The sequence below is a fragment of the Herpailurus yagouaroundi genome, unplaced genomic scaffold (genome assembly GCF_014898765.1).
Source record: "Herpailurus yagouaroundi ecotype Mexico unplaced genomic scaffold, PumYag 140, whole genome shotgun sequence".
NCBI lineage: Eukaryota > Metazoa > Chordata > Mammalia > Carnivora > Felidae > Herpailurus > Herpailurus yagouaroundi.
The window spans coordinates 67,261,539-67,289,365 of NW_024412395.1; the positions used below are offsets into that span (position 1 = coordinate 67,261,539).

The 27,827-nt window shown below is 33.9% G+C and overlaps 1 protein-coding gene across 2 annotated transcripts in view; it reads right to left on the minus strand.

Moving 5' to 3' along the window:
* The window catches only part of CALCRL (calcitonin receptor like receptor), a 103,584-nt gene that overhangs the window by 14,467 nt on the left and 61,290 nt on the right, over window positions 1-27,827 (minus strand). For both annotated transcript variants that reach the window (XM_040475601.1, XM_040475600.1), the window contains 6 exons: window positions 26,962-27,097; window positions 24,096-24,206; window positions 23,890-24,002; window positions 22,396-22,487; window positions 4,375-4,501; window positions 1,163-1,316 (listed from right to left, as the gene is read on the minus strand). In XM_040475601.1, the coding sequence (XP_040331535.1) occupies window positions 1,163-1,316; window positions 4,375-4,501; window positions 22,396-22,487; window positions 23,890-24,002; window positions 24,096-24,206; window positions 26,962-27,097 (733 nt within the window). The remainder of the gene's footprint in view (window positions 1-1,162; window positions 1,317-4,374; window positions 4,502-22,395; window positions 22,488-23,889; window positions 24,003-24,095; window positions 24,207-26,961; window positions 27,098-27,827) is intronic.

Below are 27,827 nucleotides of genomic sequence, written 5' to 3' on the forward strand. Positions count from 1 at the left end.
TTTGTTGTCTGGCTGGATAGATAGGCAGATTGATATATGATAGGGAAGTATAATTTCAGTTATGTTTCTGGAAACTAGCCCAATTGAATTCATTTTAAACATTATATATTTTGCATTATTCTACTTATTTTTAAAAATATGCTAGGGGGCACCTGGGTGGCTCAGTCAGTTAAGTGTCTATCTCTTGTTTTTGGTTCTGGACATGACCTTATGGTTTGTGAGTTCAAGACCTGTGGCAGGATCTGTACTGAAAGCACAGAGCCTGCTTGGGAGTCTCTCTCTCCATCTCTCTCTGCCTCTTCCCTGCTTGCACACTCTCTCTCTCTCTCTCTTTCAGGATAAATAAATAAAATAAATGTGACTTTAAAAAAATAAATAAAAATATGCTAGAAGCACAAATCAAGAAACGGGCTTTTAATTACAGAGAACAAACCGATGATTACTAGAGGGGAGGTGGGTTTAAGTAGGTGATGGGGATTAAGGAGTGCACTTTTCATGATGAACACTGGGTGATATATGGAATTGTTGACTCACGATATTGTACACCTGAAACTAATATAACACTGTATGTTAACTAACCAGAATTAAAAAAAAAACTTAAAAATAAGAAGAAAAAGATAAGAAAATATGCTAAAAGTGTATCATTATTTGCTTTGTGAATGATACCATGTCAGGAGATTGTGTGGAAAAATAGATCTTTTGTGTGCCTTTATTCAATAACTGATCCCTCTACCCTTACAATAAAATGATATTTTTTAAAAAACAACATTTTTCAGAGTGGAACTTCAAAGCTGGTTAAGCCCAATGCCCTCATTTTGCACGTAGGAATAAGGAGATTCAGAATAATACAAAGACTAGATCCCTAATTCATGATTCCAATTCTATTGTGTTAGCCACTGCTTATTCAGCCAAGATACACATTGGAATATTAAATAGAAAAAAAAAAAACAACAACATTGTATTATTGACCTTTTGACTACTGAAAACAATGAGTCAGTGGTACTTTTAAAAATATTTCAACTTACAGCAATAATCAAAGGTTAGTTGCCTGATGTTGTTTAAGAATGATTAATAATAAGGAAAATTGTATTTCAAAGGAACTCTGCATCTCCCAAGAGCTTTCTTAAAAGGTGAGGCAGCACATACCTATAATGGCACTTACCCCAGCCAAGCAAATAATACCACATCAAGTGCTGCTTTTCCGCAAACACAGCCACCACAATGAGTGTGTGTAGGTAAATGCCTTCACAAAGCATCCAAAAGTAGTTACAGCCCATCAGGTAAAGATGAATGAACTGAGATACTTTACAACTAATCTGTGAGAAAAAAAGAAAGAAGAAAGCAATCAGTATTTATGAATTCACATGTAAAGCAATAGTCTAGTTTAACTTAGTTATACAGAAATATGGAATTTTCTCTCCTCTACACAAAATCTTAATCGCTAATGATTAAGACTGTAAAATGCCAGTCTTCATCCTGATCTAATTGTGCCTCAAAAGTTTTTAGCCACTGACTGTAAAGATATATAATGATATACATCCCAAGAAATGTGTAAATTCCAAATTTATTACATTTAGTGGATGTGTATTTTCCAAATACGCTTTTTTGTGAAAAATGCCCAACAATTCAAAGTCTTGCATATAACTGCTATCAATGCAACTACTTAGTGAATAATAATCTAGCGAGCCATATTTTGTGTTATTCATAAATGAGGTTGAGGATTTCATGTAAGTAAAAAGAAGAAAAAAATATGATTTCCTTCCTCTTCTCCTGAGATCTCCACTTTCTCTTCTCTATTCTTAGGGATAGGAAGAGGAAGGTTCAAATACAGGGTAAATATGAAGAAGGAAGAGATATATTTTACTCTGTTAGAAAGGAGAATAAATTTAAAGCTCTCCCAGAAATATACGGCCAATCACTCTCATGAGCTCCTAATTATCTGTTCAATAAATATTTAATGGCAATTATCATTATTTTTGATATAAATATTTTTTTCACTAAAAAGAAAGCTGGAAGTGAAATACATGGAAAATAAATACTTTGTTAACATAGAATAGTAATCATAACATTTGCATATTAGGTAGCTTAAAGTATTTTTTATATATTGTTTTATTTAATCTTTAATGCTGTGTGGCACAATTTATCACTAGGCACATATCTCACGGATAGAAAACTGAGAGAAGTTAAGTGATTTGCTAATATTCATATAATATCAACCCAGGTTACACCCTGAACGCAAGTCTTATAATTCTAATTTTGTTTTCATGATTATACACAATGCTTTCTACCTGAAGGACATTGATAAAACTTCGTCTCCCATTAAATACATTGGCAGAATGCATAACATTAAATTTTAAATAAAGTATCTTGATGTGAAACACAACATTATATTGACAGAGTCTTCCCAAAGATAATAATGAGTTATTAAATTATATTCTATAGAAATAATGGACTTCAGCTTCAAATTTTTTACCTGTTATAGTTTTTAGAGATGCACATCTAATTGGGCTTCTTACTACTAACTTCCCTTAAAAATAATCTATCAGCCACCATGATAAAAAGACTTAAAACATGCTTCACAAACATATTTTTATGAAGGGCATTGCTGATATAAACAATAAATTTTCCAAGAATACATGAAGAAGAACTATATTATAGCTTGCAATTTGCACATTAAATACAATATCCTCATATCTAAATGTAAGATTTATCATCTCTTGCTCTGCAGCTTCTTGACAAAACTCCTAATCTCTTTGCTCTAGAGAAATTCACTCTTAAATGATAGCCCAGTAGCCAATTTTTTTTATATTGTTAATTATATCCCAGTGTGTTTCCTCACCCAGTGATGTTAGAGTGGAACATATACAAGATGAAGCAATCCGGATACATATGTGCAAACAATGCAGGGAATCTTAGCATTTTGGAAATTACCCCAATACAGACATAAAACACGTAGGAGAGTATTGTTTATTGACCCATTGAGTGAAAATTCCTTCCCTTCCCTAATTTAAGTAACTAGATAACTTAATCTTTAAAAAAACATTTTATATACACAATACATATCCACTCCTCCACAAATCCATATCCAAAACTGTAGTATGGATTCTACAAACATTACAAAAGCAGATGATTTTAAATACTTAAATATATGTTTGTTATTTTTGGAGATACTTTGATTTAACTATAGCTCACATGTACATATAGTTTACATAAAATGTGTGCATTTGTATAAGTAAACTTGCGTTTATGTTTTAAAATATGGCTTTTATATTATGACAGTCTCTGTGCTTATTTTTGTGTATCTTTTGATACTCATCCTAAAAATTGTGTTTCCAGAAACAGACCCTTAAATACAGAGAACAAGCTATTGTTACCAGAGATGGAAAGTAGGAGAGCCGGGAGATGGGCAAAATGGGTGAAGGGAATTGGGAGGCACAGGCTTCCATCCTATGGAATGAATAAGTCATGGGAATAAAAGGTATAGCATAGAAAATATAGTCAATGGTATTGTAATACTGATGTACAGCGAAGGTGAGAGCTACACTTGTGGTGAGAAAAGCATATAGTGTTGTTGAATCACTGTTATACACCTAAAACTAATGTAACATTGTGTGGAAACTGTACTCCAATAAAAATTTTTTTAAAGAAAAAAATTGTACTTCCAAAGGTGTTATAGAGAAACAATTTATAAATATTTGCCTAGATAATGAAGACTTAGTAGAGTCCTTTAAAATTTTAATGTAAAGAAGTTTAATGTATAAGTCATTTTACTCTAGTTTTATCAACTATTTAAAGTCAGCCTGATCCCAAATATAGGATAGGAATTTTTCTATTACCATGTCTTGTTTTTTCTAACTACACAATTATTTGCTTTGATTAATTTTTAAAATTCAACTGAGTAGATGTTATGTGGTCATAAATTCTTATGTCCCACTAGCAGCAGGACCCTAAGCATAAAATGAGGTAAATTATATATGTATATATATATAGTATAGTTTTATATATATATATATATATATATATGTATAGTTTATATATGATATGTATATGTATCATATATAAATAATTTAAGCATAGAAATGTATTCTTCCTTTTGATAGTCAACTTTTATAACCTGGGAAATATTGAGATGTATTTACCTTTGTAGATTGGTTATAAATAAATATATATATATATATTCTCCATATGCCAGACCCTATTTTGTGTGTGTATACACACACACACACACACACATACACACACACACACACACACACTTATGTATTTATACACACTTACATATATCAGGACACCCCCCCACCCATGCACCCACCACCTTTCACATTTCTTTCCCTCTAACCTTTGAACCTAAGGATACAATCTCATTTTACTTACAGGATTTGTGGCCACTAAAGCCTGGTTGTTGGCCACTGCAGTGAGATGAATGATTGTTACAACAGAGTTACAAACAAAGGAGAAAAATAGATTTTTGTGCAAGGTAATCCTTTGGCAACTTAGGCTCCTAAAAGGCAAGAGAAATCACATATTTTATTTTTTTTAATAATAGTTCAAATGAGATACATTCACAGTTCATAGCAGCTGCTCCAAATATGGAAGAATTCTTTTTTCTCCCCAAGATTCACTCAATAAAATCTTAATTAGGGAAAACCTATAATGCTTTAAAACAGAGACAAATGAGTTGCTTCAGTATGGAGAGACACACATAGGAAGAGGAAGTTTGCCTATACAGGACCTCTACATAAATTTCTTCTATTAATCCCTTACCATGGTTAATATTTTAATTTATTCTGAAAAATGTAGGAACTGAGATTCAGTGAAGTTAGATAATGGATTAAAAAATTCTATAACTAATTAATTTGAAAACTTTGGGTCTGTCAGATTCTCACACAGATAATGCTCTTTTCACTATACCACATAGGTTTTCCTGTTTATATAGCCTGTTTATGATTGTGGTTGTCCTGTTTATAGAGCCTCTGTGTGGTGGTAGTGATTATGCATACCAAGCATGAGAAAGATAACACTGTATTCAGAATAGATAAACTGGTAAAAAGATAGACTTAGCAATCAATGAGATTGTTCAGCTCTACTGAATTTTTTTCTAATTGGCCCAGTCATATGTGAGATATGAAAATATTACCACCTTTTACTGGAGGTCTTCCTATGTAAAACAAAATTAAATAAATTTTAGGAAAAGTCATTATTAACGATAGGAAATACTATTCCTCAGATTGAATCCACATCTACCTTACCAGATTGTGCACATATGACTGAATTACTTATGCTCAAAGACCAACTCAAGTTCTTTTTTCTTCAAGAAGCATTTATTTGAGGGTTTATTATGGGTTACGTTTTAAACTACTAGAAAGGAATCCTTTTGAAACTGAATAACTATATCAAAACTAAACACAAATGTAGGAAGATATGAGGAAGGATTTCATTACAGAAATTAATATGGTCAATTTAGATAATCTATCCTATAGAATACAAACTAATGACTTCTACTTTGGAAACTTTAAGAAGATTTAAACTTAATTTTATCACTATATCACCTTATCCTAAGTAAACTATGTGCCCAGGATACTATAGTTAGGGTGGGATGCCAAGGTTTTCTATATTTAAAAATGCAAAGTTTAAGCTATATTGTCTCTGAAATTTCTTCCAGCTATAGATCTGTGACTTTATATATAGCTTTAGTATTTTAAAGGGTCTAGAAGTGAATTCAATCCAAATCCGTATTCACTTACATGCCTTCCACAGAAGTGGGTGCTATGAGGGAGGCAATGAAAAGTCTTCATGAATGAGATGGCTCTTAAGTCAATCATTGAGCATAAGACAGTTATATGCGACAAGTATGTGAAATCCAGCTGGAACCCTTCAGAATAGAAACAGCTGAGACCTGCTAGTGTTTTCATATTCGAGAGTCCTTGATTTGACTTTGCAGTGCGTGAGGTAGGGAGGTGTAGACAGGGACCAAAAAACAGAGCATAGATGATATTCTATAGAAAGAAGAATCTCCAAAAGTTTTTTTTTTAACAGAGAAGTGGCATGACTGCTGTTACTATTTAAGTAAAGTCAACATTGATACAAAGATGGCTCTCTTTTGATAAAATACCACAGCAGTGACAAGTGTTTTATGTTCGCTGAGAGTAAGAAAATTAATGAGTGTGAGAAAAGACCTAGTAAAGAATATTCTTTTCAGGATCATTTATATTATGTATAGTTTATTTATGTATTTATTTTTATTTTTATTTTTATTTTGTAATTGATCACTCGTCTATGATGAGCATTATGAACATGTAAAATATGTCCACATGGTCTTATTTTAAAATGCCTTCCTTGAGTTTATTCTGTGTCTGTGCAGTGCCAATTATTTTTAGAGAAAAACTGCTCACCCATGCAAATATACACTTTTTTTTCATAACAGAATTTGAATAACTCAGCTACCATCATGGGAAAAATAAAATAAAATGTTTTCCTTAGCTGGGCTATTTTGCCCCTTTCTGCTGAACACACTTATATTTGGGTCCGTTGGTTAAGACATATATATAAACACAAAATTTCATAGTTTTCAAATTATGGCCAAAATACTAGGAAGGTTTGCTTAGACAGAAAATAAGAAATGTTTGTAAAGAGTAAGTTGGAATGAAGGAAAACAAACACTAAAGAAGGCTTTTAAAAATGACAATTCGTAATAGAAGAGCCAAAAGATAAGCTAAGGGACATAAATGCACAGCATTTATATTATGACTATTGGGATTCGTAATATTCACATGTGCAAAGATTAAAAATAAATAAAATGGAATGCTAACTAATTAGCTGAAAGTAATTTAAACTTTCTTTGTGTACACTTAAGCTTCCTTTTTTCCTCTATGATAGTATCTCTGTTCCTTTCAGAATTCCCTCCTTTCTGATGACTCTGCTCCTACCTCAATCTCGTTTGAAAGTTAAGGACGTAAAAACGAGCTGCCTGCATCTACTCTCTTCTAAAGATATAGCTATTTTGACTCTAGTAGCAAAAACAAACAAAACGAACAGCTTCTTAGTCTCTTACTCTGTGATAAAGAGAGATACTGCATTTCTTTCTTTAGAACACAAATAAAGCCATATGATGGGTAAAAGTTTGAAATAATAGAATGAACTCCTATTATAAATAAAATATTTAATATAAAAACCAAATACTTAAGAGGATTCATGAAATCATTTCAGTACAGAGACATACAGCTTATTTTGAGTGTTTTACAAAATCGTCTAAATAACATGGGCAACATAGATAATCCACCCTATAGAATTCAAGCCAAATACTTTGTTTTATGAACCCTGATATCCAGTTTAGCTGTCCATATTGTTGTCTTAAACTGAACCACTGCAAAATAAATTCACTTTGTGTTGTGTAAATATGTCCAACTATCTGTAACATTAGCCTATAGCTATTGCTTTAGTGTCTTCCATTTCTTCCTCCAGGTTCTGTGCAACTTAAATGCAGACAGATGCTGTCCCACACATGCTTTCTATCAAGGCCTAGTGGTAAAAATGCTCAAATGTTTCTAGTGCTGCATATTGTTTTTCTCTAAACATATTCATTAACACATGTAAGTACATCAGTACAAATAAAATCAATTGGTAAATGAAAACCAAAATACATCCTTGATAAACACATTGGTTTCTTTAAATGAAACTCTAAAAATATTCAGGTATTTTTTTTCAAATGCAACCAATTTCACCACCTGTAAATTTTAAAATGTGCTTCTTTTACTCAAAATATTAAAACAATTGTTTCATACACTTGGAGAATGTTTCACAAAACACTCTGCTTTGTTTTAATGTTATAGTATCCCTTTCTATCCTAGCATAGCCACAGAATAGAAGATGTGGTTTGTGGGTTTGGATTGTTTCCATTTCATATTCTTACATATGATTATTTTAGAGTATATTTTTTAATGTTTATTTATTTATTTTGAGAGAGACGGAGAGAGAGAGAGAGAGAGCGAGCTCAAGCAGGGGAGAGGCAGAGAGATGGGGGGAGAGAGAGAATCCCAAGCAGGCTCTACGGTGTAGTGATGAGACTGACAAGAGGCTTGATCTCACTAACCTTGATTTCATGACCTACGCCAAAATTGAGTTGGATGCTTAATTGACTGAGCCAGCCAGGCGCCCCAGAATCTATTTCAACGTGCAATTTGACAATCAAAGTGTTAGAGGCAGTTGATGTAAGTGTGTCAACAAATCATCATACCTCATGTGTAATCTAACTATGCCTCTCAGTTCTCTTTTGGAACAATTAGAAGCAGGTCGTATCAAGTCAGTACACATATTTCAGAGTGGGTTTTGAAACCTGGCCTGAGAATGAATCTGGACTGTATTATCTACTGATATTATGATTTAGGGCAAGTTATTTAAAAACTCTAATCCCTGGTTTCTGCATCTGTAATATAGGGATAACAATACTTCATAAGATTGAATGAAAAGTGGAGTGAGATAAATCATGTCTAGTGTTTTTAGCATAATATCTCACCCATGATAAGTTAGCTATTTTTTTAACACAGCTGTCATATGGCTGATTTTATTCAAGTTCTCCAATGTTGGTTTTCTCTCACAAACAATAAAATAGCATCAAGTTTTAGTAATCTAAAACTGCCCATGTTTTAAGTAATACAATGAAACAAAAATTGCCATCTTTTGTTACAAAGCAAAAGGATTTAGCATTAGAAAGATAATTTACATGTGATGAAGAGCAGGAGACCAAGCAACCTGAATTATCTCCCTAGGCATTTCATCCTTCCCAGAGTTGCCTCCAAATGACTGCTTTCATTATCATACAGGCCCCAAGTAGTATGCTGTCCCATATTCAAAGTTCTGCCACACTATGAACAAATGTTTCCCATTTGGTTTTGACCTAAGATAGAAATTTCCAAACTACTTTCACTCAATACTAATCCTGAGCAAAACTAGTAAGGGAAAGAGGAAATATAAACAATATAAGAATAGCCCAGTCTAAAAAGTACTGCTTTCTTATGCTAGTGTATCTAATTTAATTTCTTAATGCTCAGCTCTTTTCCCAAGAAAACATTAACCATGTATCTGAGAGGAAAGCCCAGGCTAATCTGAACATAGCTAAGAAACAGGCAGAAATCAATACATGTATTACAAGGGAAAGTCGGGGCACCTGGGTGACTCTGTTGGTTAAGCGTCCAACTTTAGCTCAGGTCATGATCTCATGGTTTGTGAGTTCGAGCCCCGCATCGAGCTTTGCGCACTAACAGTGTGGAGTCTGCTTGGGATTCACTCTCTCTTTCTCTCTCTCTGCCCTCCCCCCACTCTGTCTCTCTCTGAAAATAAATAAATAAACTTTTTTTTTTTAAAAAAGGAAAATCAGTGTGGTTATTTTTTGTCTACTGAAGGGAACCTTGAGTTGATGTATTCACCTGGATAGGTATGACACAAAATACACATAACCTCTATCAATAGATCTCTTTGGAGGCTGCTTCTAATCCATTTAATCAGATTAGGAAGCGTACAAGAGTGTTTCAACCAAAGTGCTCAACGAAAGTTCTTCTGGAGGGAAATGGTTGCTCTTCTCTATCATGCTCCCTTCTCCTTTGCCCCTGCCTTTCAAGGTTGCTCAGTTAAGATAACATATGAATATGGGCTGCCTAAGGAACAGATGTGCACATTTTGTGTGGCCAGAAGGCTTTCTCATGTGTGAGCTGCCCCATGCAAGAGTTCCTCCTGCTCTTCTAACGGGCAGGAAACCAAGAGAAGAAACAGGCTTTCTGAATGACTGTGATTCTTACACTCCCCCAAAAGACCCTTTTAGAGATAAAATTCGCAATAATGGCAGCCACCATTTATTGAGCTTTTAGAATAGACACGGAGGTAAGTACTTCACACTCATTATATGATGTAATAACCCCCTGAAATATCATTATCCTTTAATAAAATTGAAGTAAGTTGCTCCAGGTCACAATCCTATTAAGTGATCTGTTGAATTTGAATTTTGAATTTTGAGAAAATAATAAAGCTTCTGTCTCTTTCAGTATTCATTTAATCACTTATAACTATTTATTGATGCATAAGTAATATATTGTGTAATATTTCTAGGTATTGAAGAAACAGTTGTGAATAATACGGATGTCACTCAGGTGGAGGGTAAATTCACACATAAATTACGTCACGTAATTCCTGGTAGTGTTATATCCTTTTTAGAAATTAAAATAGGATTAAGAAATAGATAAATACTGTGGCCAGAGTGAGGGGAGACACAAGATAGAAATGAAACAAGAGAAGAATATGGAAGAAAAGCATTCCAAGGAGATTAAGAAGTTACTCTGAGTCAAAGTTCAAAAAAAAAAAAAAATGAGCTTAGAGTTTTTAAGGGGCACAAAGGACAGGGTGAAAAAAAGCATAAGGCAAGACTCCACATTGTTTTTTTTCTATTCTAAGATGAAGAAAATTAAAGAGTATAATTTACTAAATGATTTTTGATTCTGAAGCTCATACTCTTTTGTGTTACATTTCAATGTTCTATTAGCAAATGTTAGCAGCATACTGTTCAGTCATTTTTGGGTTTTGTTTTCCCTAACTACTAAAAAGATGCTATACTTTAAAGGGTTTACTTTGGCTTTCTTCTAATATATAGTCATATCCATGGGTACAGTCTAGGAAAATAAACCATGCCTGCAAGAGTGGAAAACCAAATTGCAAAAAATATTATCAGTTTGGGGTTCTCTATCTCAAATCATTATTTATGTTCTCTCTCTCAAATTATTAACTTTTAACTCGTTCAAATGACTGTATCAAGCAGTGAATCATTCATTTTCTTAAAATGATTTGTCATTCTATGTCCATGAAAATTTGTGATGCCTAAATAGTGCTTGTTTCAACTTACACAAGCAAAATCAATTAAATATACCTATAAAGAAATTACATATTTATTAGAAATAATAACAGAAATATGTGATCTTTAACATTGTTATAACTCAAGTAATAAGTTTGCTGTTTACAATAAGTCCAAATTATTTAATTCAGTTAATTTACTTTAATTTCTATACCTGGGACTCTTCTCCATAAACCAGTAATAGCAATTATGTCATAGTGGAACTGGTTTTTGTTAGAGTAAATTTATTAATTCTTGTACTACTGTCTCCTTACTCAGCTCTGATACTCTAATGTGGAAATGCAATGCTTTTATTATTTAATTACAATGGGCATACTTAAAAAACTTTCCAACCAAGACTCACATTACTGAGTAGGAATGTTTTCACTTCTCACTGTGTTTAGTTTGAGGGAGATGGATTTCAGCACATTGATTGAAATTCACTAATTTGGGGCGCCTGGGTGGCGCAGTCGGTTAAGCTCCGACTTCAGCCAGGTCACGATCTCGCGGTCCGTGAGTTCGAGCCCCGCGTCGGGCTCTGGGCTGATGGCTCAGAGCCTGGAGCCTGTTTCCGATTCTGTGTCTCCCTCTCTCTCTGCCCCTCCCCTGTTCATGCTCTGTCTCTCTCTGTCCCCAAAAATAAATAAATGTTGAAAAAAAATTTTTTTAATAAATAAAAAAAAAAGAAATTCACTAATTTGGAAATAGACTGCATATGACCTAATGAAATGTTACTTGAAATACTGCGGTTAATTAACCATTATTCAATGTTAAGTTGAAGGACACCTGGGAAACATGCAGCAGAATAAAATATGTCTCAGAACCATAGTGCCTAACAAACTTACATTGAATGAAATGTACCAAAAAGTTGAGAGAGCAAGGATGATTCTGGATAGGCACTGAGAAGTATGTTACTCAGGGACCACTTGATGACTGTTTCCGAACTCAGTCATTGTCAAACCTCTGACGGGGCAGGTTTGCCAGATTTTAAACAACTTATGTAAGTGAAAAGTTCTAATTTGCCAAGACAAATACATCAGGCTATGGTTTGTAGAGTAAGACTCTTTCTTCTCTATGTTCCTATGTAGAATTTCTTTAAATAGTTAGCTTTGTTTAAAACTGACTTGAAGATGGAATCATGAACAGTTTTCAGGAGAAAGTTTATAACTTAAAGAAGAAAATGATACTTTATCTAGTTTCAAGAGATATATGAAGAAACTGGAAGTGAGATAAGTGTTCACAATATTGATTGAATATATTCAGATATGATCTAAGGAAAAAAAAGTGAGATCTGGATCACTTATCCCGAAGAGCATAAATATAAGCATTAAAGGATTATTTTATTAAGAAAGCTTTAGCCTATCGACTGGATAGATTTTTTGCTGCATTTTATTTAGGACCTTATCTCAACTACCTAGAAATGACATCATTGTCTATAGGGTTGCAAATGTGCAACTTGGCTTTGGAATTACTTGGAATCAATGTCTGAAATGTCAGCAAAATTAAGATGTTGAAAAAAAAAAAAAAGAACCACTTTTCCCCCCCTACAAGTCAGTGTTATATATGCTCTTTTATGTGCAAGAAGACAGAGCCCTTTATCTTGGTAAGAGCAAGATTTGCTATGCTCTCAAATTTTAAACATTAATTAAAATATAATTTATAACTAATTCTGGTAAAGTTTATTTATTTATTTTATCTAAAGGGTTGTGCTTTGTTTTTCCAAGGATCATTATGAGTAAGAGTCATTGCCTCTCAGGGCTTGGCAAATCCCAAAGCTCTGTCTCTCTCTTCCCCTCCCTTTCGGTTCCCTTTCTTTTTATCTCTCACTCTCTTTCCTTTAATTGGCTCTAATATAAAACTGAAGTATATCTGGTAAATAGTGTTTCGTGTTCTCTGTTTCTAATTTAAAGCATGCCTGAGTGGTAGACTTTTTCTTTTCTTTCTGTAAATAAAAAATAACAAACAGAACCCTAAGTTGACTTTTTATTTGGTTCTTGGTTTTTATTAGGATGGGCCAGTACCTCTGAATTAACAAACAGAAAAAAAAAATGTCACCTCTACCAAAGACTAAGCAGAAATGACTGTAGCAGGAGGAACTGAGTTAAGAAGCAGAAAAGAGATATTGATAGCTTTTTCATAACAATGATGTATGTGAAACATCAACTCCTATAGGGTGTTTCCAGGTTGGTGGTAAGAAAGCTAAATTTCCAGTGCTCTTGACTATTTGAACATGCTTAATTAACCATTCAATTCAGTATTTTCTGAGGTGGTTTTGACCTTTCTTCAACCTACTTACAAAGTATCCTATATTGTTATACACAGATTCTTCTACTGATTAGAATTTTAAGGAATTTTAAGTTCTTTGTCGATGGAGACAAAGAAGGCCAGACAAACTCAAGGGACTTGTTGAAGGTCACAGATAAGTCATGGGAAAGTCAGTCTTAGAAATAAGCTTCCAAGTCAGTTCATGCCTTTCATTTCTCAAAAATGTATTAAGTGCCTACTATGAGCAAGGTCTTGTGCTAACCCCCGGGACGGGTTTTAAAAAAAGCAGAGATGATTTGTGCTCTCACAGAACTAACTTCATGATATTCTTTCCACTACTTGTTGCTCAGTGGATAGTTGTTTTTGACGGATAGTGGCTTTTACTGTTTTGAGGAATATATAGTAGAAGTGTCTTAAAATAAAAGTCTAGACATTCTTTAATATGGTTTCCAGTACTGAGTAAGCTAGATGGTATCTTGTGGGCATAAAGAGTTTACTTATTTTTGAGTAACTTAAGTTTTTCTAATATGATTTTACTAATATTTTACTTATAAAATTTTTCACTCATTGTTTACTTATTTTTCTACATGAACATAACAATTTCTTTATAAATGTCATACATACAAAACTAAAAATTGTGTCCTTCGATTTTGTTTTTAAAGTGCCCATATTGTTATAATAGGCCTATCAGGGCTAAAAATTTATATAAAAATCTTTTGATGGACTAATAAGAAAGAGTGATAACTATGCCAATAATAGTGTTTCCAAATTAGACACTCCACTTAGCACTGAACATATACTATGTCAGTCCTTATACCAAACCTGTGATATAGATACCTATAGAGTTTGCATTTTAAAGATATGAAATTGAGGATTACAGAAATGAAAGAACTTGCTACATTGCAGGTGAGTGACAAAGGTGGGTTCTGAGACTAAAGGTGCCTGTTTAGAGAACATACTCTTATGCACTGTCGTGTAAGGAAGGATGTCGAGATATATAAAAAAGTATGTAGAATGCTACACCTGGGTCTTACTTGAAGGGGGGTTTTCACATTTTATCTAAAGCCTAAGAATGTATAATTAAAAAAGAAAAATTAATTGGTACTTTTACTTCATTTTGTTTAAACTCTCCATTTTTAAAAGGTAATTAAAGTCAAATTAAATTACTAAGCCAAGTAGAAAGAACACAAATTGGGAGGAAGTCTGGATAACTTAATTAACTACTTAAAACCAGCTAATCTCTTCACTGATTGTTTACAGTTTTTACCTGTGGAAATTTTACCCATCATTTAACACTTATTTCAGTGTTAAAGTGAGATTATCGCCTCAGGAATCTTCTGATTCTATGAGTCAGAATGAGTCTTTCCTTCCTCTGTCTTCCCATAGCTCTTTGAACCTCCACAGTAGCTTTTTTTTTTTTTTTTTTTCCTTTTTCCACTTTGGATTACTATCAGATAGGGATAATGTTATGGGGCACCTGCATAGCTTGGTTGATTAAGTGACCAACTCTTTTTTTTGTTGTTTAACATTTTTAGAAGTTTGTTTAATTATTTTTGAGGGAGACAGAGAGAGCAGGGGAGAGGCAGAGAGAGGAGAGAGAGAGAAACCCAAGCAGGCTCCATGGTGTCAGCACAGAGCCCAATATGGGGCTAGATCTCATGAATCATGAGATTATGGCCTGAGCTGAAATCAAGAATTAGATGCTTAACCAAGTCACTCAGGTGCCCCAGGCAACCAACTTTTGATTTGGGCTCAGGTCTTGATCTCACAGTTGTGAGGTCAAGCCCTGTGTCAGGCTCCTCAAGGGTGTGGAGCCTGCTTGAGATTCTCTCTCTTTCTCTCTCTCTCTCTCTCTCTCTCTCTCTCTATCTCTCTCTCTGCCCCTCCCCCGCTTGCATGTATGCTCTCTCAAAAAAATTTTTTTTAATTTGTTGAAAGAATAGAATAGATAAGGGTAATATTAGATGACTATATAGTTCAGTCTCTATGCCTACATGTTGGATACAGTCCAATGACACAGTTAGTACCTCTTTCTTACCATTTATTGAGAGATTGCTATAGGCCAGGTACCATGTAAGGTTTCTTTGCCCAGTATTTTAAACATTATGACTCATTACAAAAACAAACAAACAAACAAACAAACAAACAAAACCCCTGACGCTTACTGAAAAGCAGAACCAGGCTAAATCCATACTATCAGTAAGTGCTGATGGCAAGATCTGAATATATCCCATATTTGTAATTACTGTATTACACTATCCATTAAAACTAACGTAAACCTGAAATCAAGTACACATTTCTCATTTTCACACACCATTTATTATCTTTTTTAGTTCATTATAGAGAATGAACAGTTAATTGCAGTTTTTAAATAAACTTTTAGCATAAGCAATGTAATTGAAAATCTTAACTTTTCTTTAATGTAGAAGCCAACAACCAAATTCTGTATACTGTCAAGACACTCATTGGCTTTGACAAGGTTTTGCCTATGTAGAATGTTATATATCATTTATAAAAGAGTGACATTTTTAGCAAATAAGAGATACATGGATTTATTGCTTACAATACTCTTGATTAAAAAATACTTTCTTTCTAAAAAAAAGTAAGGCCTATTTACATTGTAATATGAGGGCAATATTTGGGGCAACAAAAAATTTCTGGCTTCTCTTTTAAAATGAAGTATGAATCTACAGATTGAATCTTTAAAGCTAAAGTACTTAGCATATATATACATAATTCCAGCTTAAAAAAATGTTTTTCCATACAGAAAATAAACTCTGAAGTTTTAAGTTTTAAGACTTCAAGTAAAAATGAAAATTACTCGTGAGTATTAGTTGAATAGTGTTTGCATTAAAAAAATTTTTTTTTAATGTTTATTTATTTTTGAGAGAGAGAGAGAGAGAGAGAGAGAGAGAGCATGAGCAGGGGAGGGGCAGAGAGAGAGGGAGACACAGAATCTGAAGCAGGTTCCAGGCTCTGAGCAGTCAGCACAGAGCCGACGCTGGGCTCAAACGCATGAACCATGAGATCATGACCTGAGCCGAAGTCGGCCACTTAACGGCTCCAATAGTGTTTGCATTTTTAAATAAAACATACCTAAATATAGGGACGCCTGGGTGGCTCAGACGGTTACGCATGGGACTTCAGCTCAGGTCATGATCTCACGTCTGGGAGTTGAGCCCCACATTGGGCTCTGTGCTAACAGCTCAGAGCCTGGAGCCTGCTTTGTATTCTGTGTCTCCTCCTCTCTCTGCCCCTCCCATGCTCATCCTCTGTCTCTATCTCTCAATAATAAATAAAGGTTAAAGATAATTTTCTTTTGAGAACCTAAATATAGATGTAAAAATATTAAACCAGATTTTCTTTCAATTCCTAATCAATAATAAAGTTTTTCTGTATAGATTGCTTTTAGTTTGCAAAATACTTTCACAAATGCTAACTTTCCTGACACTGAAATTATGTATTTTGATTTTAAAAGTATTAATTTTTTAATTCTAATCCTCTTTAGTAAGTTACTCCTCATTCATAGACTTGGGTTTGGAAGTAGCATTACAGATCATTAGGTCTAACCAAGTATGGGAATACCCCATTTCAAAATTCTGATTAGACTGACATCTAATTTCTGTCTGAGTGACAGGAAGGTCAATAGGTCAATTGGGGTTCATTATATTTTGTTTAGCTGTTAGAATTTTTTTTATAAATTGAGTCAAAATTTTTTTTGTTATTATATAAACTGTATTCCTAATTACAGTAATTGATATTCTTGAAGTCATCTATTGTGCCCCCTATTTTTTGTCTTTTTCTGGCTTACCATTTTTGATATGTTGACTCCCTGATCAGTGAACATTATTTTCTTCAATTGCTTTACTATCCTAATAAGCCAATTCTTTTTTTTTTTTTAATTTTTTTTATTAAAAAAAATTTTTTTTTCAACGTTTTTATTTATTTATGGGACAGACAGAGACAGAGCATGAACAGGGGAGGGGCAGAGAGAGAGGGAGACACAGAATCGGAAACAGGCTCCAGGCTCCGAGCCATCAGCCCAGAGCCTGACGCGGGGCTTGAACTCACGGACCGTGAGATAGTGACCTGGCTGAAGTCGGACGCTTAACCGACTGCGCCACCCAGGCGCCCCCCTAATAAGCCAATTCTTATAACACCCTCTTTCCTTTACAAAGTCAGTTCATAATGGACAGAGTAAATGACTGCTCTGATTAGAGATTTGGCATTAGATACTTTTCATTTATTGGGATAATTTGGCTTGTAGCATTGTTTTCACTTGGCAATCCCACTGCTTCCTCATTAATTCACAGCAAGCATTTGGTCAACTAAATCATAGACTCACAAAAGCTTTGTCAATTTTGCATTTGACTTTATGGAATTAGTGTATGAGTTTAGTTACATCCTTGCTAAATTCAAACTTGTTTGGGACCATAAGACTTGGTATTCTAGGAGACCATTGTTCTCTTTTTGACTACAGATTTTGGCATGCTATATAATTGTTATGCTTCTTAACTTCATGTCATTCAGATATTTAATGTGCTTGAATATTTTGGCTTATTATAAGCAAAATTAAAAAAAAAACATTGTTTAATCTGAAGGATCTCTGTTGTATTAGTTTTAAATCTACAGAGATAGGTGGTCTCCTAAATGGTAATTAAAAATTTACTCCACATGCGCTGTAGCTAGTCACAGTTTTAGAAATACTACAATAAGGAATTCAGGAAAATTTCACTGAGGAATTGATGTTCAAGTTCAGATCTGAAAGATGAATAAATTTAATTAGGCTGGGGTGGAAGGATAGGCAAGATATTCAACTATAGGATCCATTAATGATTTTGATTTTATATAAATTACAGCAGAAAGTTTAAGCTTTTTAAAGCAAAGGATGACAAAATCATATCTGTATTTGATCTAAGCTTTGAAAATATTCTTTTTTTTTTTTTTTAAATTTTTTTTTCAACGTTTATTTATTTTCGGGACAGAGAGAGACAGAGCATGAACGGGGGAGGGGCAGAGAGAGAGGGAGACACAGAATCGGAAACAGGCTCCAGGCTCCGAGCCATCAGCCCAGAGCCCGACGCGGGGCTCGAACTCACGGACCGCGAGATCGTGACCTGACTGAAGTCGGACGCTTAACCGACTGCGCCACCCAGGCGCCCCAGCTTTGAAAATATTCTGGCTTGCATTGTTTAGAATTGAATGAAGGTGGTAAAGGGGAACTTCCTGATGTTAGTTAAGACAAGGTTGGTGGTGGTGGCAGCAGAGTTAACTAACTGGATCCATTGGAGGGCTGTTAGGAGGTGAAATCCAGAGTATGAGGAAGAATGGTTAGGAAGAAAGTTGAGAAGGTGCCACAGATTGCCCCTAACTCAACTAGATTGCTGGTGGTGGTAATCTTGAAGATGGGTCACTCTGGGAGAAAAACTGCTTTGAGTTAGGAGGAGGTATGTATTATGAATTTTTTTCAAGCATATTGATATTCAGATACTTTTGAGATGATGTATTTGAAGAGCCATAAAAAGATATATACTCTTTGACCAAAAAAATCCCAAGTCTCTGGGAATGTAGCCTAAAAAAATAGTGCCAAATATGGGAAAAGTTATGGCTTAAAATGTCTGTACAGTGTTTTTTATTAATAGGAAAAATTGGAAGTAATGTTACTATTTAAAACATGGGACAATTTAATAAACTTTTGTCAGCTTACACAATGGAATATTATTTAGCCAAGTAAATAACTAAATAATAAACTGAAGAGTTTTAAAAACTCTTTAGGGACATGGAAAGAATTGTATAATGCTAAATTATAAAAATAGTTAAAATACTTTGCAATTAAAACTGTAAAAACAAATTAATATGAAATAAAACTACAAAAATCTAAGAAATTGCTCAATAGGATATTAAAATTACAGGTTTATATATTCTTGTCTTTATTTAAGAATTAGTAACATGCTTAATTTTTTTTATTTTTTAAAAAATGCAAATTTAAGTGCAAATCTTGTTTCCCAAGATTATAGTTTGTTTTAAAAATACATATTTTGGGGGTCCCTGGGTGGCTCAGTCCCACCACTTCAGCTCAGATCATGATCTCATGGTTCATGAGTTCAAGCCCTGCATGGGGCTCTCTGCTATCAGTGCAAAGTCTGCTTCAGATCCTCTATCCTGCTCTCTCAGCCTGTTATCCCTCTCTCTTTCTCATAATCAATAAACTTTAATAAAAAATTAAAAATTCATATTTTTAAGTTTATTTATTTATTTTTGAGAGAGAGAAAGAGTGCATGCATTTGTGTGAGGGCCAGAGGGAGAGGGAAAGAGAGAATCCCAAGCAGGCCCCATGCTCAGCACAGAGCCAACATGGGGCTCCAACTCACAAATGGCGAGATCATGACCTGAGCAGAAATCAAGAGTAGGACTCTTCACTGACTGAGCCACCAGAGCACCTCAAGTTTGTTTTTAATTAAGGAATGAATTCTTTTTCCTAAGGTTAAAAATATTTAACAGTCATACCTTTTTTCCCCAAGATTTGTAAAACAGTCTTAAACAGCTCTTATGATTCCTATTTTATGCCTTCAGGATAGAGGCTGGCCTCCTTTATATTCAGTCATAGTTGTTAAGTTTTATGTTAAAAAAAAAGAAACTTGGCTAATATTACTTTAAAAAAATTTTTTTAAAGTTTATTTATTTTTGAGAGGCAGAGACAGCGTGAGTGGGGGAGAGGCAGAGAGAGATGGAGAGAGAAAATTCCAAGCACACTCCATGAGGTCAGCACAGAGCCTGATGTGGAGCTTGAACTCATGAAACCATGAGGTCATAATCTGAGCTGAAACCAAGAGTCGGAGCCACCCAGGTGCCCCTAGTTGCATTAAAAATTTTTTTAATGCTTATTTATTTTTGAGAGAGAGAGAGAGAGAGAGAGAGAGAGAGAGAGAGATTGCAAGTGGGGGAGGGGCAGAGAGAGAGAAGGAGACACAGAATCCAAAGCAGGCTCCAGGCTCTGAGCTGTCAGCACAGAGCCCCATGTGGGCTCAAAATCACGAACTGCGAGATCATGACCTGAGCCAAAGTTGGGCGCTTAAGGGTCCACGGAGCCACCCAGGCGCCCCACCACTAGTTATACTTAAATTAATCCTTTCCATGTGTTGGTATGTTATGGTGTGGTAGATACGTAATTTTCGTGAACTAAAAATCTCTGAGTTCTAGGAGTACTGCATAAACTTAATGGCAATTAGCCGTATCATTTAGTTCCAAGAGCCAAGACAGTCAGATTTTAAAATGTAGTATTTTTAAATTGTAAAGATTTGCCTTTAGAATTAGAAAGGATATGAACTATATTTTCGTGAAACTATTTAGTCATTTTATTATACTAAATGAGAATTTGAAATTTTAATTTTATTTTGTGTGTGTGTTTTTTTTTACATTTATTTATTTTTGAGAAACAGAGTGAGACAAAGCATGCATGGGAGACGGGCAGAGAGAGAAGGAGACACAGAATCTGAAGCAGGCTCTGGGCTCTGAGCAAGCGGTGAGCACAGAGCCTGATGTGGGGCTTGAACCCATGAACTGTGAGATCATGACCTGTGCCAAAGTCGGACGCTCAACCGACTGAGGCACCCAGGCACCCCTATTTTGTGTTTTAAATTCACTAAATATTAACCAAGATTTATTACCATATTTTACCAATAAGTTTGTTAGCATCAGCAACATTGCTTCACTTTGTCAATTAGCATAAATTATATATCACTATGGATCAGAGGACTCTAAAAATTATCACTTTGGAAAATGGTTTATTTTCTATTTTTAGAAGAGATATTTTTAATCTATTATGCAATCATAACAAAGTTTTTCCTACTCCAAACATAGTATTCACTTAAAAAATCTTGTGTAAGCTAAGAGTATATATGAGTAAAGACATGAAGTTTTAATAAGCTGTATGTAAGCATCTGATATGACATAACTAATTACAAATGCATTGAGAACTGGCAGTTGGTTTTCTCAAAAACCTTTTGGTAACTTGTTGCAAAATATAGTATAGTAAATATAATTCTATTGTGTTTTCTATTCTATTAGTGTTTTCCATATTTTAGGATAAAAATTCCTTTCAACTGACTTTTAATTAATGCTTAATTAGCTTTATTCAGAGTGGAGTTTTTTAAAGTCAGTTTCTAATCATGCCTAGATGATGTTATAAATTAAAAGTGCCATTAAAAAGTTTCCATGTGGATTCCTCAAAGTAACTAATCTTGAAGATTTTTAAAAAGGCGCAGGTTTCCAAAAATACCAGTACAGTTCTGATGCAATCTCTACATACATCCTGTGATTTTGAACCCATGAGAGACAATGGTTGGTTGGTTTGTATATTCTTCGATGCACTCTGAATATTTGATGGACTGTGGGCCAAAAGCTGGTGCTCTGGTATATCCAGGGGCTTGATAATTTCCAGATTTGGATTATTGTGGTATGCTACTACTCTAGCTGATTCTGAAGCTGCTAATGCTCCAAGACCATTGTTGGAGGAGAAAGAGGAAGATAATGACAATGGTGATAAAGCTACCATGAAATACAGCTACTCACTCTCCATACTGCATTCTATAATTACTTGCGGTGATCAAGTTATGAAAACCATTTTAACGCATAAAATACTGCATGCAAATTTTGATATTTACTTTCCTATCAATTAAAAAAATCATTTGTTGATTGTCTAAATCAAGAAATTGGAGTTGACTCTCCTTCCCCAAAAAAGAAGTAAATTTCAAGTAAAATTCAAACTGCAATCTACCTATATTAATGATGACCCCCCCAAAAAACAAGGAAAAATAACCGAACCATAATATATTTAGGTTATTATTATTATTAGATAATACGTATTATTCCCATTGCCACATTCCCATTGGTTTCTGTAATGTACCATGTATATTGACACTAACATTGACCTAGAAGTTGAAAATTCAGTTAATAAGCTCTATAATATTTGATAGTTTCCAAAACAAATACAGATACATTTACATATTGATTTTGGCTCTCTTCTTTCCACATGACTTCATACTTAGGCTTCAGATATTTCATCAATCTCTGCTCTATACATTTTATAAAGTCAAGGTAAGATCAAGATATTTCAGATTATTCTAAATGTTCAATTTATTTTAAACATTATAAATCATCTATTCCTATATTTTATCAGCACATGACATAAACATGCACAAGGCACTGCATTCACCAAAGACAATTGATAAATTAAAAAATATTTTACATGTACTTACTTGAAATAAAAGAATATGCCAAGTGAGATAAGCAGTGATGCAATAGATAATCCATGTCCAATTATAGTCAGGTAAAACAAATTCAGTGCAGTCTACAATTGGTATGAATAAAAAACAATTAAGATTCCTATCAATACTATAATCCCACATGTGTATAAGCTCAAATCAATAGAACAAATTATATTTCTAAAAATATGTGTTCTACTCGCATTGCCATTTAGCTTACAAACCAATAGATACTTAAATACATCTGGAATAAAGAGTATCTGTGCAAATTTATCAAGTGACATCAACGTTTATAAATTGTATGTCCTCTTAATGTAGAAAATTAGAAATCATATATTAAACCTAGGAAGGAATAATTTTATTGATCTAGGTTTTGTAATACTTGAAAGTAGCATTTTATGTTTTGAAGGACATTGACAGTTTTTACTCTATCACTTTGTGAATGTTAAATGCTATTAATTATTTTTGTTTATTTTAGATAAGGCTTTCTTTCCTACTGGGTTTTTCTTTTTCCTTTAACAAATTTGAAGCCCCAAGACTAATCTCAATATAGCAATTATAGGAGCCTCTAATCTATACAAATATGTTTTTTCACATGGTTTCACTCTTCCTCTTTGTTTTTTTATTTTTCTGTATTCTATTTGTAACTTACCATTTTACTGTATATTTTTATACTTCTCTTTAAAATCTTCTCTGAATAAGCAAAGAGCACATGATTTATAAGTATAGTGATAGCTGACATTTATCAAAGGCTTACTTTATACCCATGAGTTTTCTAAGAATTTTCCTTGTATTAAGTCAATCCTTATGAAAACCTTGAGGCTAGGTTTATTGTTATCTTCATTTTATATACAAGGAAACTGAGGCAGAGAGAGGTTATAAGCTTGCCTGAGGTCATATGGCTGGTAAAGAATAGGAACAAGAAATGAGGACTCCGTTCCAATCACTGACAAACTGCCTGTATATTCACACCTGTGCAAATGTATTCAGGCAATTTCTATCAAAGCTTAATTGTTGTGACAAACTGTGACTAACCTTGACTTTAATGTATTGTGTTAAAAGTGGGAATGTAAGTGAGTAACCTAGCAGCCAGTCAGGACAGCCTTCTGTTGAGGGACAGATAGAGTTGTGTACACCCTTTTGGACTTACTTTGTTTACTTGAGCACAATTCCTGAACTTAGTTCTAGAAACTCCAATACCAATGAATATGTTCCCTTTTCTTTCCCTTTTAAAATATGTTTTCTTTGGGAAATTTGAAACTCCAATACCAACACATTGACTTGTAAATACACTATTACCTAGCAGGATTGCTTCCTTTGTGTAATGACAGAATGAATAATTATTTCCACAAAGATTTTTCTCCATTGCTTATAAAAAGGCTTTACAACACAATGGAACACTAGCTAAATTTTCTCCAATACCCTATCAGTAACTAACTTTGTAAGTAGATCATGTAAATAACATTTGAGTTCATAATTATTCCATACCTTCACTTTCTCGTGTGTGTTAAGATTACACTGGGTATAATTTGTCCATGTCCTGTTGCTCTCTGGATGTCTAAACCAGTTTCCATCTTGGTCACAGATCTTTGTAACTTTTTCTTTAATTAAAGAGAAAAGAAGAAAACATTAATGAGATTAATTTAGAGTTTATTTAATGTCAAGTGGATCTGTATATAAATCTCTGTTTCTACCTGACGGATCAAAGTCCTGAAAGTAATCAGGGCAGTGCTGCATTGATTCGGTTCCTGCGGCAACATCATTCCAGCATAACCACCCATCCCAGGTTCTGTTACAGTAAATGCCTTAAGAGAAGAATAAAAATCAGTGATTAATAATCCCTTTAGTTATACATGAAGACATAAGTCTTACTGGTGGGCTAATACTGACATGAAATACAAACTACCAACTGCAAATGAAGACCATATAAAATCCATAGCTGGTAAGTTTTTCATCAAGTCATTATTGGGTTTATTGCCAAATTAAATTTAGAAATATCCATAAAAGTGTACTGAAGAGTTTAGATTTAATTCCAGTTCTCAAAGGTGGCTATTCATTCAATAAATCAAGTGGTCTTTGATGGCTGTCCTTAACCATAAAGGTGGTAGTTACTTAGTGTCCCTATACTTAAAACTTTGTAAAAGTATGAGAAATTGGAAAATGTTGTGTTCTTTGGGCAAGGTTTTAGTATTTTCTGAGATAAACAAATGAACACCCTAACACTTCCTGTTTCACAGTATTGACCCTAACAGATATTCAGGCCCCTCTACCAAATTGTGGCTCTTACTTCCCTTCCTTCACATTTCAAATGGAGTAGAATGTAAACATTCTCATATTTTCCTTTTAGTAAACTGAAGAGAAAGATCCTCTTACATGAACACATATAAGTTTTTTTTTTTTAAAAAGGGATGGAGAAATAAAATGACCAATAGTCCAATGTTATAACAGTCTATAATTAAAGAAAATAATTTTTCACCTAGTCGGGCAAGTACTCATAGATAGAAGCCCAAATGTTCCATGAGATGTTTATTATTTTTTAACAGATTTGTGCCACAATCTCAGACTCAATCTAATCTTCATCGAGGTAGAAAAAAATTCTACTGGCCTGAAAGTGTAAGTAATTCTATTAAATTATTAAGTAAGTAATTCTATTAAATTCTATTAAAAAATAACTCATTTCATCTCTGTTTTTTTCTCCTGTGGTTTTCACTTATTTAAATAGTCTACATTCATATATTACTAAATAAAATGCATTTTGTGGCCTAACAGAGAAGAATTCCCTGATAGAAAGCGTCTCAAACAGATCCTATCACCAGTCCAAAAGATCCCATCTAATTAAAGATAACACTGGCAGTATGATAGATTACACAGGGCAGAATTTTTCACATGTGTTGTATGGCATTTGAGTGAGACAGGAGTAGGTATTCCATTAAAAGAGTTTCTGTGGTCAAAAGATTTGGGAAGCATAAAGTTGAAATGAAGACCGTTCTTTCTTGCAAGACTTGCTAGAGTATGTAAAATTACAAAGTGCATTATGAAGCTCCAAGAGGAGGATTTATTACACAGTGATTCTAAAATTATTTTATCACAAAATTATTTTATTATGAAACACTCATAAAGATATTCCTATTGTTCAACAATGAGATTCGAAGACTACTTTTACATATATCTACACGATTTGGAAGGGGTTAATTCAATAATTTGAAACTTGAAACTTGGAGTTTCATGGAATAAAGTGATAAGTCAGATAAGTTAACAGAATTTGTATGCAGTTTGTGTACTGGATAATTTAACCCCTAGTGACATAATATCAGATAGTTTGTCAGTGTCTGGTATATATCCAAGATATTTTTAACTGAATAAACATCTCATTAAAAAAATGTTTGGATAGATCTATCTAAATACTTCTCCAAAGATTATCAAATTATATTGTTCCATTAGATTTTTCATTAAGAATTGTTCATTACAATTCTAAAAGTTCTAAAAGTTGACCAATGTGGGAAAATCACTTTTTTCTCTTTCTCACAAGCAAGTTCATTTTGTCAGCTACAAATACTAATAATAACCTACTGTCAATATTTCATTTATATAAGAAACATTATATATTATACCATCAAATACTTTTCCAAAAATGTAAAGATCTTTGTATCCACTGATAATTTAGAAATATCTAAAGTCTAGGGGTGCCTGGATGGCTCAGTCAGTGCGTCTGACTTCAGCTCAGGTCATGATCTCACGGTTGACGAGTTCTAGCCCAGAATCAGGGTCTGTGCTTACAGCTGAGAGCCTGGAGCCTGCTTTGGATTCTGCCTCCCTCTCTCTTTGCCCCTCCCCCACTCATGCTCCGTCTCCCTCTGTCTCAAAAGTAAATATAAACATTAAAAAAATAAAAAAAAGAAATATCTAAAGTCTTAACATTTTGCTATGTTTCATTGTGAGTTTCATGTTTTACATTTTGAAGATATACCTGTGCCAGATAAAAATACAGGGCCTGCTTTTGGTCTTGATTTTTTAATTTGTTTTTGCTAAATCTAGTAACTCTAATTGTGCTACTCATCCTTGTATCTTCAGAATCCAGGCAAATATCTGGCACTTAGCAGGACTTCAATAATGTTATAAAAATATCTAAAGAATATCTTGATAGAAACAGAAGCACTTAGACCAAATGTATTATACAAAGCACGTGTTATGCAAAAAAATTATAATTTATTATGCAAGCTCCTGTCAAGCAGCTTGTGAAAGAGAAATACAAATTACGTAAACTGAAGATCAAGTCACTGATTTAATTAAAGACACACATTTGATATTTTAAATATCTTTGTACCATAAAAAACATTACTAAAAATATTCCTGTTGCACATAGTTTGAATTAGAATTTTTTAAAAAGGAGCAAAATAAATTATGTCATAAATTTCTTCATAAGTAAGAATGCACATGTAACAGGAAAGCTAACTAACCCATTTTTAACAATGGACCTAAGAAACCCATAAATGATATAATGGAGTAGTTTTCTTTTAAAAGGGTATCAAAGGCATTTAAAAATTAAACAGTCATGTTTACCTTCTGTTTGTTGAATAGGGTCTTGCATAATTTTTTGGTAACATTCATACTGAGCTGTCATGATTTTATTTCTAGTATAGACACCAAACTCATTTAAGTCATCAATGTTCTCTTCTGATTCTGCTATGTCAAGAATCTAAGGGATTTAAAAAAAAAATCAGAATTGTGAGAATGTCTGTCAGAGGCAGTCTGTCACAGTGGAAAAAGAGTAGCTGCAGTGATATGCTACATGGTTAACTGGTTCTGGGGGGAAAATCCCTGATTTGAACTGTTTGCTAATTTTCATGGTTTAAATGTCCCCACCATGTTTAATTTCAAGTGACCTCAAGTAGCTGTAAATGGCAGCTCTGGGAAACAGGCTATAGTCAGTTCTCAGAAGCCTATAGGATCTGGCTCTAGGACGTGAGCTCTGGAATACAGACAGTTGTATTGAAAATCCACCTCTACTTTTTCACCTGCTCTGTGAATATGGGCAAGATATTTAAGTTCCCTAAGGCTCTGCTTTCTTATTGTAAAATGGAATAAAAAAATTTTTAATGGGATAAAATAGTATCAAGATAACAGAGGGGAATGGGGCGCCTGGGTGGCTCAGTCAGTTAAACAATGACTCTCAATTTGGACTGAGGTCAAGATCTCATGGGTTCATGAGTTTGAGCTCCTCTATGGGCTCTGTACGGACAACATGGAGCCTGCTTGGGATTCTCTCCCTCTCTTTCTCTGCCCTTCCTCTGCTCTGACACATGCATTCTCTCTTTCTCAAAATAAACTTAAAAAAAAATAACGGGAAGTATTTGACACGTGGTAAATATTCAAAACTGTTGGCCATTTTTATTATCAGATTTTGATCATCAAAATATTGAGAAGTT